This window comes from Arvicola amphibius, chromosome 3 (genome assembly GCF_903992535.2).
Source record: "Arvicola amphibius chromosome 3, mArvAmp1.2, whole genome shotgun sequence".
NCBI classification, from domain to species: domain Eukaryota; kingdom Metazoa; phylum Chordata; class Mammalia; order Rodentia; family Cricetidae; genus Arvicola; species Arvicola amphibius.
The window spans coordinates 28,126,162-28,143,526 of NC_052049.1; the positions used below are offsets into that span (position 1 = coordinate 28,126,162).

Sequence of the window (17,365 nt, forward strand, 5' to 3'; positions counted from 1 at the left end):
CACAGATATTTTCTTTAAAAAAAAAATCACATTGTAGGGGTTGGAGGGATGAGTCAGTGGTTAAGAGCACTTGCTGCTTCTCCAGAGGGTCGAATTTGGTTCCCAGAACCCACATCAGGCAAAATCGTCTGTAATTCCAGCTCTAGGAAATCTCGGCCCTCTGGCTTCTGCACTCGTGTGCACAGCCGCATGCACACAGATCTATGTATACTTAATTAAAACAATACAAATAAACCTTTAAGACAGCATCGAGAAATAGTTCATCTTCACTTGTTTACTTAAGGACTCTAGTGAACAGCGCACAATTACAGCCTCAGAGGGTTGCTGAGCTCGGAAGCCAGTGATTTCACATGATCTCTTGGGGGTGCTTGGTCTTTGCTGGTTTTCTGTTTCCTTTGGTATCAATCCATCTGCAGTTGCTGGCAGACCTCACCTTCTCATCCAATTTGTCGCATCTGGTCTGTCCTAGATGAAGATAAACCAGGGCTAGGTATCTGGGCATATAAAACCTGTAAGCACATGAAGAGAAAACAGTTTTTGTTGTTGTTGTGTTGGTTGCATTGTAGAGTTGTGAACATGAAGTCTTACTTTTGTTTACCTTCCTCAGCTCTGAAGAAGATAAATCTTGCCAATAACGTAATTAAAATGCTCCTTCTAGATCTTCCTTGGATGTATGTGCTCGAGACGCGAGAGGCAGAAGGGTACTGTCTCTGACCGTGTGCAAGATGCACGTTCTCCACTGTCAGGGAAAAAATTATACCCTCGTTGGCAAGGACAGCTGTACTCCTCCTGCATCAGCTGAGAAAGCTTGTGGTGCATGTCCGCCATGGAGCAAATGTGATGGTAAGGAACCTTCCATGTTTGTGACTGTACAAATGCCAAGGCAACGGTGCCAGGAGTTTCGAGCAATGTACTTTCCCATTTATCAGCAGATACCTCAAAATGTTAAATATATTAGGTTAGCTTGACAGTAAACTTCCTCTTGAGTTCCCTCCCTAGAGAGGGTGTTGGATGATGAGTGTCAGAGGGTAAAAATCCATTCCTGATCATCTAAGTGTCCCTCTAAGCCCCACTAATTCTCAGCCTATCTTCATTGTAGGCATGCATGCATGCATACAGGCAAAACACCCGTGTGCATAAAATAAAAATAAAAATGAAAAAGATTAAAGGAAAAAGAGGACTTACAGAAAAATACCTTCTAAAAATTGGTTCGTTGTATTTTACACCCCTGTGAAGAAGTTTCCCTGGGCCGATTAGATGGCTCAGTGGGTAAAAGTGCTTATGGCTAAGACTGACATCCGAGTTCTGTCCCTGGAATCCACATGCACATCATGGTGTGTGAATACACACACACACACACACACACACACACATGTACACACACACACACACACACACACACACACACAGTGGAACAAAGTAAAGTTGAAGATTTGAGCCAGGTGCTGCTCTGAGCACCTCTCCTTGTTGTAAGGGGTGTTTAAAAAGTGTTAGAGTGCCAAGCTGACCCTTCTTGAAATAATCAGAATCCTGAAGAGACTAGATAAAGGAGCTGCTTTCTCCAATTGTGGTTCATTATCCTAGGACATGGCTAACCAGAGATTAGCAATGATATTAAACACCACCCATGCTTTGGGGAATATGGCGAAAGGGAAAGGGCTAGGCTGCAGGAGCCAAGCTTCTGCCCAGGGTTTCTGTCCTTGTAGACTTGGAAACTGAACTATGTGATATATAGTGACATTTGTAAGGTTCCTGATTCTCTGTCCTGTGTACCACATGGGGACCTTTCCCTCAGTTCTTCTTAAGTTGCAGTAGGATGACAATATATGTAACTCTAATCACATCAGGCTCATTGATGCTTTATTGTTCTCTGGCTGACCCGCTTATTCTCCCCCGGAGGACCCAGGTGATGGATTCCCACCAAGCTACCCCCCCAATGTGTTCTTGTTTCTGATTAGTTTTTATAGGACAAGTGCCCTTGTCAATGCCATAATTTCTCCCTCAAAGAACTTTTTCTTCTTTTCTTTCTGGGTCTCTAGCTTTCATTCTCCCTCCACTCTCTGCTGAAACCTTCTTATTTGGTCTGGGGAACAAAGAATTATCCTTGATTTCTGGCCCACAAGGATTGCTGCCTATATGAGGAAAGAGAGGAAGAACTCTTGACTTGGGTAGACCTGCCTCAGATGTGACCAGCCAGTAGAAAGCCTGGCACCAATTTCAAAGCCCATTTATACCAAGTGAAACAAAACAGCCCCATTTCCTGGTCTTCCTGCACTTCCAGCAGATAGTTTATTGGATAACTCAAGGCAGGGGCTCCCTAATCACCATGCCATTGGTTTGCAGGGGATGTGCTTTGAGTCTCCAACATCCACAATGTGCCATTAAGTCTCTCCCACTTGTTCTTCCAGGTCAGAACAGCAAATGCGTCTGCAGAGAAGCTTCGGAGTGCCAGGAAGCAGGGTACAGCATCTGCGTGGATGTGAATGGCAAGGAGGAGACGATGTCCGAGTGTGAGGCAGGTGTCTTAAGATGCAGAGGGCAGAGCATCTCCATAACAGCCATAAAGCCCTGTGTTGAAGAAGCCCAGTAGGACCCAGGGAGCCTTGGTCCTTTTCATCAGAGCCTAGTGGTCAATGGATGATGAGTTAAAACATCTGTATCTGGTACTTAGAATACTTTCCCACCATGAAGGCACCATCTTTTCTCCTTTCCCTCTGGTATATATTCCTTCCTTCTGTGTTCAGACACCTGTGCAAACAATCTTTTTGTTTTCCCAATGGCATGAGCTACTTATGAGTTCTTGGAAAAACATGTTGGTCTTTGACTTTTGTGTGTATGTGTGTTTGTAAAATTAAAGGATGGGACTAGAGATGGTTTCGTTCCCCATTCATCCTGTGATTCTGTTAAATATGAATGACCTAGTCCATGGCCTATGGATTGGTGAGAAAAACAGAAGGAACATAATTTCCTGATTAGCAAGGTTGACTTTCCTCAGTGAAATCAAACACACACACACACACACACACACACACACACACACACACACACATTGAAAGAAACAGATGCAATTATTTCCATCCTGAGAGGGAATGTCATACTTTGTCCTACAAAGTCAGCCCCATGTGTGGGATCCTTATTCTTGTCAGAAGATTGAACCATTCAAATGTCAGAGCAGAATTCATCATGCTGTGGTCACAGGGCACCGTCTGTTTTCTTGTCTGGGAACAAATACGATTCAGTCTCTTGGGAGGTTTTCTTTATTATCTGTCAAATGCAAGTGCCGAAATCACTCTGTTATTCAAAGAAGCACCAGTTTCTGCTAGAGCTATTGAGTGATGCATATTTGAGAACAGTCTTCTCTAAAGTGGCTACTCCCCTAGATTTTTCCAGAAGAACACAACATTGGCATTTGGTTTATTTCTTATTCATCTTTCATCAAAAATAAACAAAAAATGAGCTGTGGGGTGAAGTGTGTGGGCTGATGTAGAATTTAAAGAATGCACAAACACTATCTCTATATATTTCTTGAGGCTGATAGATACATTCCAAACAAACTTAAAGTTGCTAAGAGTTAGACAACTTAACCAAGATACTGTTCTTTCAACTTTTTGAAGTGTATAGTGTTTGATATGACTGAGCCAGACTTAGCTTTTTTTTTTTTTTTTTTTTTTTTTTTTTTTTTTTTTTTTTTTTTTTTTTAGGTTTCTCTGTGGCTTTAGAGCCTGTCCTGGAACTAGCTCTTGTAGACCAGGCTGGTCTCGAACTCACAGAGATCCGCCAGCCTCTGCCTCCCGAGTGCTGGGATTAAAGGCATGCGCCACCATCACCCGGCCAGACTTAGCTTTTTATACTAGAATCTCCCTTGAGGGTTGCTGCAGATGTAATATATGGAAGATACAGAGATGTAGGTTTCACTTATTGAAAACATACATTTAAACATGTTAAGCGCTCTGGTTAGAGGGAGCTGTGGGTTTAGACTTCTACCCTGCACAAAGAAGAACTAGATAAGGAATGATGTAGGAGGACCAATCTCAACATCTTCCAGTCTTTCCTTTATTTACTTTTCTAGTTTGGAGTTACATTTTAGCTACTTATGAGCACCTCCCGTGTGAAAATCCTAATTCTCAAATGCTTTAAAATTGGAAACCTATTGATGACATGACAGAAAATGTCCACAAGTGGAAAATTCTGCCTCTGATCTCATAGTGACAGGTCACAATCAAAGTGTTAAACATGTCCTAAAAAATGACCTTCAGGTTACGTGAAATCTGTCTTTAGATTTGCATCCTAGTCTCCTAAATACCTCACCATGTACATGCGAATATTCTAAAACCCAAAAGTATCTGAAATCACAAACTCTCCTGGTCAAACCTTTTTGAAGAGCACATTTATAGGCTAAGATGTTTGGGAAAGAAGTTTCAACAGCATTCCTGGAGGACAGAAAGGACTGATGAGTCACAGGAAGGATGGGAGGAGGGAAGGAGCAGTCAATAGGCATTTTGAGGGATGTGTGTGTGTGTGTGTGTGTGTGTGTGTGTGTGTCCAACTCCAATCATTCTTATGCCTACTGGCCTTTTCTCAATCCAGGCAGAGAATCCACACTTACCTACAAAGAATCAGAATAGTTGTCATAGGCCTTCAAGAAGAAAGTTATTTTTGATAATGACTCATGGAAGATGTTTTGAAAATTTAAAAATAAGCTCTGTAAGCAGAAGTCTGCGATGAAAGCAAAAAGGGACTGTTTATGTCATAAGTAAATAAAAGGCAAAGGTAATGATCCTTCCTGCCTGTTTTGCTCTCTCTCAGACCAAGGGGGATTACCTGATTGAGAGCAAGATGTTGCCTACAAGGTTGAAAGCAGTGGTGAAATTAAGGTCCTTTGGATCTGTGGGGAGGAGGAAATGAGTACTTTACTCTCATTACTTTTAGAGAGCCACATAGGAAACAGATCTTCGTCCACCATTTACATAGCTGTTACTGACAGGCAGTCTTGGATTTTGGGATGGGCTTCCTGGGATCTCATCCCGTTCCTGTTAACCTATCAACAGAAGTGATGCTCATCAGTGCCCTGGGTTTTCACAACTTCATCTAAACCAATCCACATGTACCTTCTCCATCCCCCATCTCTCCAAGAATCTTGTCATTACCTCAAATAGGAAGGAAGAGCGTGGATAGTCACATGCCATATGGTAGGGGTATAGAATCGTAAGTGAGCTTGTGTGGTAGATGACCCCCCACAACTCTGGATGTCTAGCAACTACTCGGATAACTTATTAAAAGCTCTTCTCATAGCCAGCTAGCTGATGGCTGATCTCAGCTCCATTTAAGATGTGAGCTTATCAAATCATGGGGAGAATATGCTCACAGTTGTAGGTACTGGACACTTGCTTTACCCAGTATTTCCTGAAATGGCTTTAGATGTGTCTGTACAAAAATCATTACTACTTTTCCATCAGGGTTAGATGTTTGGATCCTATTACTTATTCTGTATTTTTTTCTACTTCAACCCAATCTTCTTCTATTCACATACACCAGTCTTCTATATTAGTCATCTTCCCATTAGTATAACAAAATATTTGAGGCAATCATTTGTTAGAAAAGGATTTATTATGATTATGGAGGTTCCAGTCCCAAATTGACAGACGCCATGGATTTGAGCTTCAGGTGAAGGTCACAGTAGGAGCATGTGGGAGAGCAAAACAACTCACTTCTGGAGCCAAGAATCAAAAGAAAAGAGGAAGAGAGCAACCCTACTTTTCTTTGAAGACCTCTTCAGTGAACATTCCACCAGGCTCCCATTACTAATAGCTCCACTTGGAGGAAATAGCCAAACCATTGAACCCGCCTTAGGCATCTACATTATTTGTGACAGCAGCATTATAGCTAGCAGATGGCATGATAAACTTGAAGGTGAGATAAAACACTGCAACCTCTGGATGAGTTCACTATTTATTCACTTTTGATATAGGAGTAGATAGACAAGAAGGAAAAAGGGGGGAAGAAGGTGAGAAAGGGAGGAAGAGAGGAGAGGAAAGAGAAGGAAAGAAAGGTGATGGGAAGAGGAAAGGAGGGAAGAAAAAAAGAAAGGGATGTTGCAAGGAGGTTGCTTGTTCATCCTGGCCACCCAGCTAGCTTAGCCCTGAAATAACCACACAGAAACTGTATTAATTAAAACACTGCTTGGTCCATTAGCTCTAGCTTCTTATTGGCTAACTTCTACATCTTTATTTAATCCATTTCTATATATCTGTATATCACCATAAGGTCGTGGTCTACCAAAAAGTTTCAGAATGTCTAACTCCGGCTGCAGATCCATGGCATCCCCCTGACTCTGCTTTTTTTCCTCTCAGAATTCAGTTCTGTCTTCTCTGTCTACCTAACTACTGCTCTATCAGGCCAAGGCAGTTTCTTTATTCATTAACCAATACAAGCAACACACAGAGAGGACTCTCACATCACCTGCCCCTTTCTGTTTAAATAAAAAGGAAGGTTTTAACTTTAACATAGTAAAATTATATATAACAGCTATCAATCAAGAATTACAGTTACAATATTTCTATTTACTTTATCTTTTATCTAAAAGGAGTAAAGAAAAATAAGCCACGTAAAGATGGAAAATTCACAGAGAGTCTGGATTATGTGTATTATTGTGTTGTTTTTTTTTTTTTTTTTTTTTTTTTTTTTTTTTTTTTTTTTTTTTTTTTTTGGTTTTTCGAGACAGGGTTTCTCTGCAGCTTTTTTTTTAGAGCCTGTCCTGGACCTAGCTCTTGTAGACCAGGCTGGCCTCGAACTCACAGAGATCCGCCTGCCTCTGCCTCCCGAGTGCTGGGATTAAAGGCGTGCGCCACCACCGCCCGGCCTATTATTGTGTTTTTTAAAATTTTTTGATTGTGAAGGAGCTAAGTACAGAGAGACATTTCATTGTATGGGCTGCTAAGCTAAACCAGCATATATGTTCTAAAGGTATCTTGATTCCAAAATTTGAGTCTAAGTATATGTTGCTTTGGAAAAGAGTCACTCGTGCCTCTGAGCTGTGGGCACTACCCCACTTCCAGGCACACAGCGAGTCCATGTTGCCGTCAAGCAAGCCGCAGCAGTCTGCTTACAAACCCAACTTAAATGCTCTGTAGCTGGACCTCTTGCCTGAAAGAGTCAGAGATCATGCTGGCAGCCTGGCCCAGAAAGCTGTCATGTCACAACAGCATGGCTTTTTTTTTCCTGCTTCTGCTAATTAAGGAAAATCTCTCCTAAAGGAGCTGTGGCTCATGGCTAGCAAACAGCAAAAAGCTGTGTTAACTCTGTATTTTTTTCTTTTTAGAATTCCTTTTCAAACTTTCTCAGGTTTTATGTAGACTTAGCTAGCAGACATTGGAGCACCAAGTTTCAAGGAGGCTGCTTGTTCATCCCGGCTGCCCAGCTACCTTAGCCCTGAAATAACCACACAGAAACTGTATTAATTTAAACAGTGCTTGGCCCATTTGCTCTAGCTTCTTATTGGCTAATTCTTACATCTTTGGGGGGGAGAGATAGAAATAGATGTGTGTGTGTGTGAGAGAGAGAGACAGGGACAGAGAGAGACAGAGAGACAGAGAGAAAGAATCATTTTAAGAACTTTATTAGAAGAACTGAGCCACTAAGTCACCTACCAGTCCATAGAGACTTTTCTTCATGACAGGCTGGTTAAAGGTATTTGATACTTCTATTGGGAACAGAACGGCCTGTATTTCTTTCAGAATACTAAACCTGAAAGCAACATCAGTAGGAAGCAATTTCTGTTAATACCGAGAAACCAGAGAGGTTTATGCCTGCCTTTCAATTACCCTGGTCTTTCGGGCAGTTTGCACATGGAGGAACATGTAAGCTGATGGCCTGATAGGAGTCCCTGCTGAGACAGTCACAGACCTGCAATTTGTCTTTTTATTCATTCCTATCAAGCTCTGAAGGCCAAGCTCCAGATTTATACTCAAAATATCAGTTCCATTGAAATAGGTTTCTTTAGCCTAGGATCGAGGAGGCTAGGTAGAGAATCTGCCATTGTTTCTGAGTGGGTGGGCTGGAGGTGAGAGTGTGGACAGAGATGATGGAAGAGTCCATTTAAAGTGGAAAATAGTTCCCTGCTTTGCTCTGTCATCACTGTGTTTTTTATGTTTCTTGGTGAGAGGACACTTGTGACTGAATTCCAGGGGATGGACCGTACTCACAGGACAGGCCATGATTATTAAGAAGGAGAATTGCCTAGGAAAATGTGTGTGGTGTAACTAGCTGGCTTGGGAAGCTCAGAAGACATGGAAGGAAAAGGACATTTGTGTCATAGTGACATAGAATTTTCCAATGGAAGAAAACTTTGGTCTGAGAGTCTCAAGAGAAAGTGACTAATACGAAAGGCTAAGGACTACTATTGTTATAGCAAGCACAACCAAAGCTCATAGTGACAGCATTTATTGGGCTGCCACCACTGAACCCACCGAATGGAGCTCTGTCTCCTCCAAATGGAAGACACAAGAACCACTCCTGCCGGGAGTGATATGAAAACATGCTCAGAACCTCTGATGTGACATCTGTGGCCATATAAGTTCATCAACTTGGACAGGATGGTAATGAGCCTTCCAGAACACACAAAGTTCTCAGTGACTTAATGGATGTGGGATTCAGATCCATTAGAGCAACAGAGAAATGCACCTTTGAGGAGATGTAGCTCTCCAGCCCCTCTAGCCTGGTTAAGGAGTTTCCAGGGCTGAGCACACTGAATGCGTGTATTCAATAAAATACCCACTTTTCAAAACCATCCCAGTTTTAATAGCTCATTAGCAGAAGGCCTTGTGGACCTCATGTGAAATTGGTTTTCCAGTTTCCCACTTTGTTTCACGATATTGCTGGCCCCTCAATGCGTAGAAGTAAGTGACTTCTTCCTATGGGGCTGTTGTTCTAAAGCATAGGAGGAAGTGAGTATTTTTTCTTTTCTGCTATGGAAAGCAGGATTTCACTTCTAATTTTCCTCTCTCATGTTTTTCTCTTTTTCATTTTTTATCCCCCTCCCTTTTTTTTGAGGCTGGCCATCAACTCACAGAGATCTACTTGCCTCTGCCTCCTAAGTGCCAGAATTAAAGGCGTGTGCCACTGCCCTTGCCATGTAAACCAGGCTGGCCTCCAACTACCAATTTCTTCTACTTTGCCTTGCTTCTCAAGTACTTTTTCCTTTCTGCCTTGGAATATAAGTTGAGATTTCCTCTCACGTCTCTGAAGGTGGTGTGGCTGGTGAAGAATAAGAAAGAATTTCTGTCGTAAATTGTAGTAATTGAAGGAGGTTTGGAGAGGAAGCAGAGAAATTTCTGAGGGTTATACAATGTTGACAAACTGAAGTCCCAGGGAAGTTGATCTTGGGATGATGATTTATCAGCAAATGACACTGCCTAACACCCAGAGGCATCTAATGCTAAAAATTCCTTTGTTAGACAGGAGATGATAATCTGGAGGTGAGATTTTCAGAGAAAAGGGAGATTTGGTCAGTCCTTGCTGTGATAACAGGACATCATGGACTAAGTGACTTAAATGAGGGCTGTTTAAAGATTTTCCAATTCCTAAAGCCTTTTTACCCAGCCATATAGTTTACTTTTACATAAAATAAGCCTACCAATCAAGCATTTGCTGGTGATAAATCACAGAGACATTTATTTTAAAATAAATTTTAAGCATGCATACAGTTTTCCCCCTTGTTGTAGATGAAAGCAGAGGTATGGGAAGACAGCTTAGTTGGTAAAGTACTTGTGAAAGCCTATAGCCCTAAGTTTGATCCCCAATACCCAGGTACAAAGTGCGGCACACTGATGTGCATTGTGATCCCAGTGGAGGAGTGAACACAGGGGTACTGGGAAGACAAAGACATGCAGATCCCTGAGGTGCATTGGTCAACTAGCCTAGTATGGTTGGTGAGTCCCAGATTCCAGTGAGAGACCCTGCATGCAAAAAAGAAAGAGAAGACAGTTCCGAAGAGCAACCCCCAAGGTTGACCTCTGGTCTCTACAAGTACATGAATATACATGCACTTCCCCGACAAAGATAAAGATATATTTCCATACTAACACATGGATATGAATTTTTATTTTTATATAGAGAACAAATATTGGCTAATTTCATACTGTAGAATATAGGGCATCTTCAACACTTTTCCAGGTTAGTCACTGTTTTTATTTTGGAATAGTCAACCTGAGGATGTTGCCTCACATAGATATGTAGTACAAAAGAGGAGAAGTATGTTTACCATTCCAAAACTATTTGAAATTTTGTCTTAATCTTGAAATCAAACTCATTAATGACCTTTTGAAAATAAAACAAGCCAGCAACACAAACAGCAGTTTTAAAAATCAAATATTTGAACACAATTCAATCTGAAGATATACTAATTTGATACACGCTGCTGAATGACAGTAAAAACATAACGCAAGTTTTGTGTTATGTAATTAAACCATTATGTTTTTATAAGAGCAGAAACTATCTATGCATGATAAAAAGAATCACTAACACGAAATAAAGAGTCTTGAATCTGGACCAAGGTGTTCCCAGCAGCATTGCTGCCATGCTACGCTCACTATACAGTATAGGTGTTGGATGTTCAGAACTCAAAGAGGCCAGAAACACTCTGGAGTCATTACATTTTTCATCTTGAATTGGGTTTGGGTCACTATGCATTTATTGTTGCCAAAGTGTTCATCACTATCACATCTATTTATTTAAGTCCAAATGGAGTTGTGACCACAATTAAGATTCTACGGATCCAACAACCAACAATCATTCCTCACTCTTCAGAAGGCTAGCAAAACCAAGATGAAGAAGATCTGGCGCCTGCTGAAGACTACTTCCTACTTCGCACATGGCTTTCTTCTTATGACCATACCTCACAGAGAAAGAGGCAGCTTGGATTCCTATTTTACACAAGCACGAATCCCATTACAAAGGTCCACTCTCATGACTTTGTCTAAATATAATAAACTGTTTCATTTCAGTAACCAGGTCTTAGCTGAATACTGGCTTCTACTGAACAGGACTGAAGGTGCTATACCAATGAGAGGGGCCATTTATTACTGTCCCCCCAACTGACCAATCTGTGTCCCCTTGTCTTCAGCAAACATCTAAATTGATAGTGGTTCTGTATATTTTGGACGAACAAGTCTTCATTTATTTAAGAAGTTTGGCCTTTAGTAGCCATTTCAGTTTTAGGTTACAGCTTCTCATTGACGTTAATCACAAGGTGTGTTAATATCAAGAGACATCCTAAGAGAACTCTTATAATACCAGACATGTTCTTCTCAAACCACCTGGAGCTGTAGTGCAATCCATTTTGTTCTGGGTCATCAGAATCAATCACAATGTCCTATATTGCAACACCTTTTCCAGACCTTTGCAATCTGATATATGACTGACATTCTCTGAGGTAGAATAGTGAAAGTGTTTTGCTGCTCTTTATAGATGAAGGGAAATTGCTTTGGATGGCCTTTACTAATAGGTCTGGAGAGAAAAGCTTTCATTGGATCAACAGCTGCATGCTAGATGCCAGAGGGTTCATTAATTTGTTCAAGCCATGGAATCACATCTGCTACAGCAGCTAGCTGCATTTGGAATCATCACTTGGTTGAGCTGTTGATGCTCTATGGCCCTTCTCTAAGGTCTTGCTCTCTTCTGCATGGGCAAAATAGATAAATCAAATGGAGATACGGAGATAATCAGAAACCCCAAATCTTTGAAGTCCTTAATACTTGCATGAACTTCAGCAAGCTTTTCAGGAAGACAATCCTGCTTTGGGATTAATATTTTACTAGACGGAAGCAATTCTATTCCTTTCTGCTTGGACTTTCCCACCATAATTGACTTGACTCTTCAACTCAGAGAAGCACTATGGAGCTTCTCTGTCAGCGGATGACTATATGAACTATATTACGTGTTCTGGACCAGCAAGATAAATACAAGGCACATTAAGGTCCACCATACATGGATTTGTGTCAAAATTCCATTGATTGCTTGACCTTCACAACTGCCTGGACTTGGGGACCTAAGTGACATTTTGGGTCTCTTGTACCTAGTGTCGGTGTACAACCAGTATGCAGTTGTCTTAGAAATGGCCTCTTGTTTTCTTTCTGTAAAATGTTGTAACCCTGGTAAAAGGCTCAGGCAGATGAGAGGGATAGTTTCAACTTTCAGTAGTGCATTAGGGATCTAACCTCTCCTTTCTTTGTGATTCTGGGTCTGTAAACTAAGCATGGCAATTAATAGGGGGCTGAACTCTGCATTTTATTTCTCAGATTAGAGTTTTAGTCACTTGACCCAGAACTTTTCTGTGGATACAAGTCAAGTAAGTATCAGATAAGCATCTGATTGATTTCATTTCTAGCGACATTGGCCAACCAGAGACTAGATGCTGCTTTGACCCAGCATGCTCCCCAGCATGCTAATCACACACACTCTGAGTGCTGCTCTTGTCTGAATCTGCTGCCTTGGCGTCTGATAGTTTCTATTACATTCTAGCCTCTTAATTAAATAGCTTCTCTTCCTAGTGGTGGCTCTTCTCTGAAAAGAATAGTGATCATGGCTCTTTTCAAGAATGTTGCAGCCTCCCAATGTGGGTGAATAGTTCTCTAATGACAAATCCATTCTAACATTCCAATCTTTCTGACTTTGTTAAGAAAGACTTCTGTATCAAACCAAGGCAAGTCCGACATTTCCAACTCATTCATTGTGGTCCATATTTTAACCCATGTTTTGTCAACCAACTGAAATATGGAACTTTTTCTTATTTCCCAAGTTGCAGCTCAGTAAAGCGTATTACAAGTTGGTCAGACCAGACCTTGTTTCTGTCATCAGTACCCAAACTCTACACATAGTATCCATTTTCACACTCTTGTCTCTAAATGGGAATGCTCAACGTGCTCCTTTGGCATGTAATGTACTTCCTTTTGGACCATAATTTGTACTTCACCTTTAAGATGGTGATTGGGTTTAAGATGGGGCATTGGGACTTGAATTTAGTCATACGTTTAGAAGCATATGAAGGTATAAAGGTGGGTTCTGAGGACAATCAGCATGGTCTCATATAGCACTGCCTCAGGGAAGGGACTCTGGTTACTTGTATTGGTGATGTGGCAAAATTCCTTTACAGAAACTAAAGAAAGCAAGGGCTATTTTGCCTTACAGATGAGGGTACAATCTTTTATAGTGGGGGAGTCAAGTGGTAGGAACTTGAAGCAGTTGGTCACATGGCATGTGTGATCAGGAAGCGAGTGACAGATGGATGTGCTTAGTTCTCTCTCTCCTTTGTTTTCAGCCCAGCACTCAGCCCAGGAAACGGTGCTGCCTATGTGTAGGGGGTGCCTTCCCATCTGGGTTAACCTAATCAGTACAATTCTTCACAGGAATGTAGAGGTGAGTGCATTCACACAACCCCTCACAGGCCTGCATAGACTAATGTGTCTACACCTCATAGGCATGTCTTTACACTCCTCATATAGGCGACTCGGGATTCCTGTCAAGTTGACAATCAGCAGAAGCCATCACGATGTCTTTGCAGTTTCTGGAGTAATCCCTTGTCTTGGGAAGGAAGATGGTTGCTTATTTCTTCCAGGTCCTGGCACTTCAAGATTGCTGCTAATGGGAAATATTGCTCTCTGAGAGATGAATGACAACTTTACTGCTTTTATAAAAGAAACATTAATTTTTCTTTTCTAATTTCCCCTCACTTGACTTTTATCTTTATACACACAAACTTTAAAATTATGCAACCAATTCATGTAACGCATATATATATATATATATATATATATATATATATATATATATATATTCTGAAACTGAACACTTACACAATATTTAAATGAGACCAAACATATTTATCTCCTTAATACTTGTCATTTATTTTTGGTGAGACGTTCAAAATCATCCTAGCTTCTGGGGAGGAGGAGCGCATTATCGCTGTGTGCAGTTATGCTCTACCGTGCAGTTACTCACCAGCTTTTCTCGCTCCTATGTGGCTGTACATTGTCACCCATTGGTCATTCTTCTCTCATTCTTCTCCCATTCTTCCCCACTTTCTGCTCTTTCTGGATGCTAGTAATGATCTCTCCTTTCTCAGCTTCTATGGGATTGTGTTTTAGGGTCTACACAAGGGTGAGACCACATGACACTTGTCTTTATGTGCCTGCTGTTTCACTTACCATGATGACTGCCCATTCCCTTTGTATTGTCACCCAATAAAGGGTTTCATTTTTTAAAAAACAATTGGAAGGCTATTCTGTTGTATATATGTACCACATTTTCATTATGTGTTCATCTGTTGAGTGATGTTTGTTTCCATTTCTTGTCTATCGTACATAGTGCTGCAGTAAATATAGGAGTCCAAGTATCTCTTTACAATGTTAATTTCATTTCCTTTGAATGAATTGCTCGTCTGCATGAGACTTGTAGTTTTACAAGTTGTTGAAGTGTCTCCATGCTATTTCTAAAATTTGCATTTTTATCCATGTGTACAAGAACTCCATTTTCTCACATCCACACCAGCACTGTCATCCTTAGGATTTTTTTAAAAATAACCATTGTTCCTGAAGTAATAGCTCACTGTGATTTTGATGTGAATTTCCCCTTTGTCACCATTATCTCTTAATAAAACCTTTATGCTGTCCAGATGAGGCTTCATTCACTCTAAGAAGTAATTGTTCGTTTGCCAGCTGCCCAGCAGCTCAGACCCAAAATAATCACACAGAAACTGTATTATTTAAATCACTGCTTTGCCCATTAGCTCTAGATTCTTATTGGCTAACTTTTACATCTTAATTGAACCCATTTCCATTAATCTGTGTATCGCCACATGGCTGTGGCTTACTGGCTAAAGTCCTGGCATCTGTCTCTTGCAGGGCTACATGGCTTCTCTCTGACACCACCCTTCTTTCTCCCAGGATTCAGTTTAGTTTTCCCTGCCTAGTTAAGTTCTGCCCTACTATAGGTCCAAAGCAGTTTCTTTATTCACTAATGGTAATCACAGCATACTGAGGGGAATCCCACATCAAGTAACAGACTGGAGAACAATAAACTAGCCCTTCCTACAGGCTAATATACTCCCCCCATAGGGGTGGCACACTCTTATGGTTCCTGCCCCAGTCACAGGCTCTGAGAATGTGAAACTATAGTTTTCTTACAATTCCATTGGCAGCAGGGAACAATCAACTTTTCCCTAGTTCTCTGCAGAACTGAAAAAGTTTTGGTTAACCTGTCCTACAGGCAAAGTAGTTCTCCAAGCTACCTATTTCTAAAGTAGAGCTCCATTTTGACTCCTTTGTAGTTAAGAATGAATGTAAGTAGCTGATTAACCCCCAGGCTTTGCCTATGAGAATATTTGGAGGAAGTGGTAGGTAAAACAGAAAGAAGGATTTTTTTTTATCTTGTGCCTTTCAATGGCTCTCAAATTGAGAAAGAAGTGAGTCATGTGTATTTGGAAAATAATGTTCTCCAAATTTATCTTGCCTTCAGGATAACTACATAATTTAATAAATGTAATCTGGGACACTTTATCCCAGGGGAATATGTGCAAGAATGTATGCTGCATAAATAAAGTTTGTCAAGTAGAGGCAAGAACAAATACCATTATTTTAGGTCATAACTTTTTTTTTTTTTTTTTTTTTTTTTTTTTGGTTTTTTTGAGACAGGGTTTCCCTGTAGTTTCTAGAGCCTGTCCTGGAACTAGCTCTTGTAGACCAGGCTGGAGGTCATAACTTTTTAGTGTAATGTGATGTGCATATAAGCACACAGATCATGTACACACACAAACACACACACACACACACACACACACACACACACAGGTTTTACTTTGGTAAAGAATCCTACTGTCCCTTCCTCATATTTCTCTTGATTTCATCATGTTTTCTCGAATCCTAGTTTAAGGGGCACCTGTAAGAAAGTGAATAAGAGAGAGAGAGAGAGATCAAGAAGCAAAAACTATGTAAACGTGATGGTCAGAAAGCTATCGCTGTCAGGGGTTTCTGAAGAGTTAGTTCTCAGGCTACTATGTATCTGATGAACTGTGCTTCCTCTAATTTCTGTACAATGGTGATTTTAAAGATGTCAGGTTTAGGACCAAATAATAAAAAAAGTTCTATTAGAAACTATTTGCTTAATTTCAGGCTCTTTTGCAGATTCCAGTTGAAATGCTTTATCTGAATTTTATTTTTTGAAACTCTGGCAACACAGAGACAGTTCCAGCTAAACGATTCCTCTGGCTTTCCCTCAAAGCCTATTTGTTTCCTTCTGTCTGTAATCTCTGTTCTCTGTTCCCGTAAAACTGTCCTCATCTAAGGGTCAGCAGAACTAAATATCCCCCAATTTACCAGCAGAACACTGATTCTCCCTGTTGAGTCCAAGGGAAGCAAGCAGAATTGCAAAAGAATATGATTCCTAGCCTTCTGCATCAGTTGCTGGACCATTTTGGGCAGTCTGTGAGCACTGCAGAATCTGCCTTACAGCAAATATGAGTTGAAAAGTGATTGTACATGCCAGGAGCAGTGAGGGAAACCACAGGAGTGACTAATAGGGAGCCCTAGCATCTCCTATAGAAAGTCAACACATATTTGCTTTGCGCCATTAAATCCCTGAGATCCACAAGGACTCTTCCTCTTGGTGCTAACCTGCTTGTATTTAAACTCTTGGGAAGAAGCACAAAGAGCTCCTGCAGGACTGGCTGGGATACTTGTAACTGTCTGGGGGCAATTATAGTGGGAGGGAGGATTAATGGAAAGGATTATTATGAGGAGAAGATCTAAGTTTATGCTGCCACAAAGCCTGACTACTTTATTTATTTGGAATAAATACAGTACAGATAAATTTATTTGGAATAAATAAGTACAGATAAATGAAGAGCTATTGGAAAAAGTGTTTTGTCAAATTTATACTACCATTGAGGATTTTTATAGTGCCAGTGTGTCTCAAACCAAGCTATAGTTTTTTGTTTTATTTTGATGTAAAGACAGAGTCTCATATGGGTCAGGGTGAACTTGGATGTGATGGGTAGCTAGAATACTTGATCCTCTTGCCTCTACCTGTTGAGTGTTGAGTGCTGGCATTGATATCACTTATTACAAACCCAGCTCAAACAAAATTCTGTTAAGACTTTCCTATACATTGTGAAGTTACCAAGCACAGTGTTACAATGGCAAACTATACTTGGATACACATTTAAAATTAATTGAGACTTAATTGAATTACATTTTAATTTCTCAGATATGTAAACCATTTTTAAGTGTCCAGTCATTGCATGTAGCTAATGACTATTACATCTGTTAGTGTAGAAAGATAAAATTATTCAATCAGGGAAGAAAGTTTCATTGGATAG

The 17,365-nt window shown here is 40.6% G+C and overlaps 1 protein-coding gene across 1 annotated transcript in view; it reads left to right on the forward strand.

The window, feature by feature from the left end:
- The window catches only part of C7 (complement C7), a 59,260-nt gene extending 56,391 nt beyond the window's left edge, over positions 1-2,869 (forward strand). The window contains exons 17-18 of the mRNA XM_038324350.1: positions 659-843; positions 2,409-2,869. Of these exons, the coding sequence (XP_038180278.1) occupies positions 659-843; positions 2,409-2,590 (367 nt within the window). The 3' untranslated portion in view covers positions 2,591-2,869. The remainder of the gene's footprint in view (positions 1-658; positions 844-2,408) is intronic.
- The last annotated feature ends 14,496 nt before the right edge of the window (positions 2,870-17,365 follow it).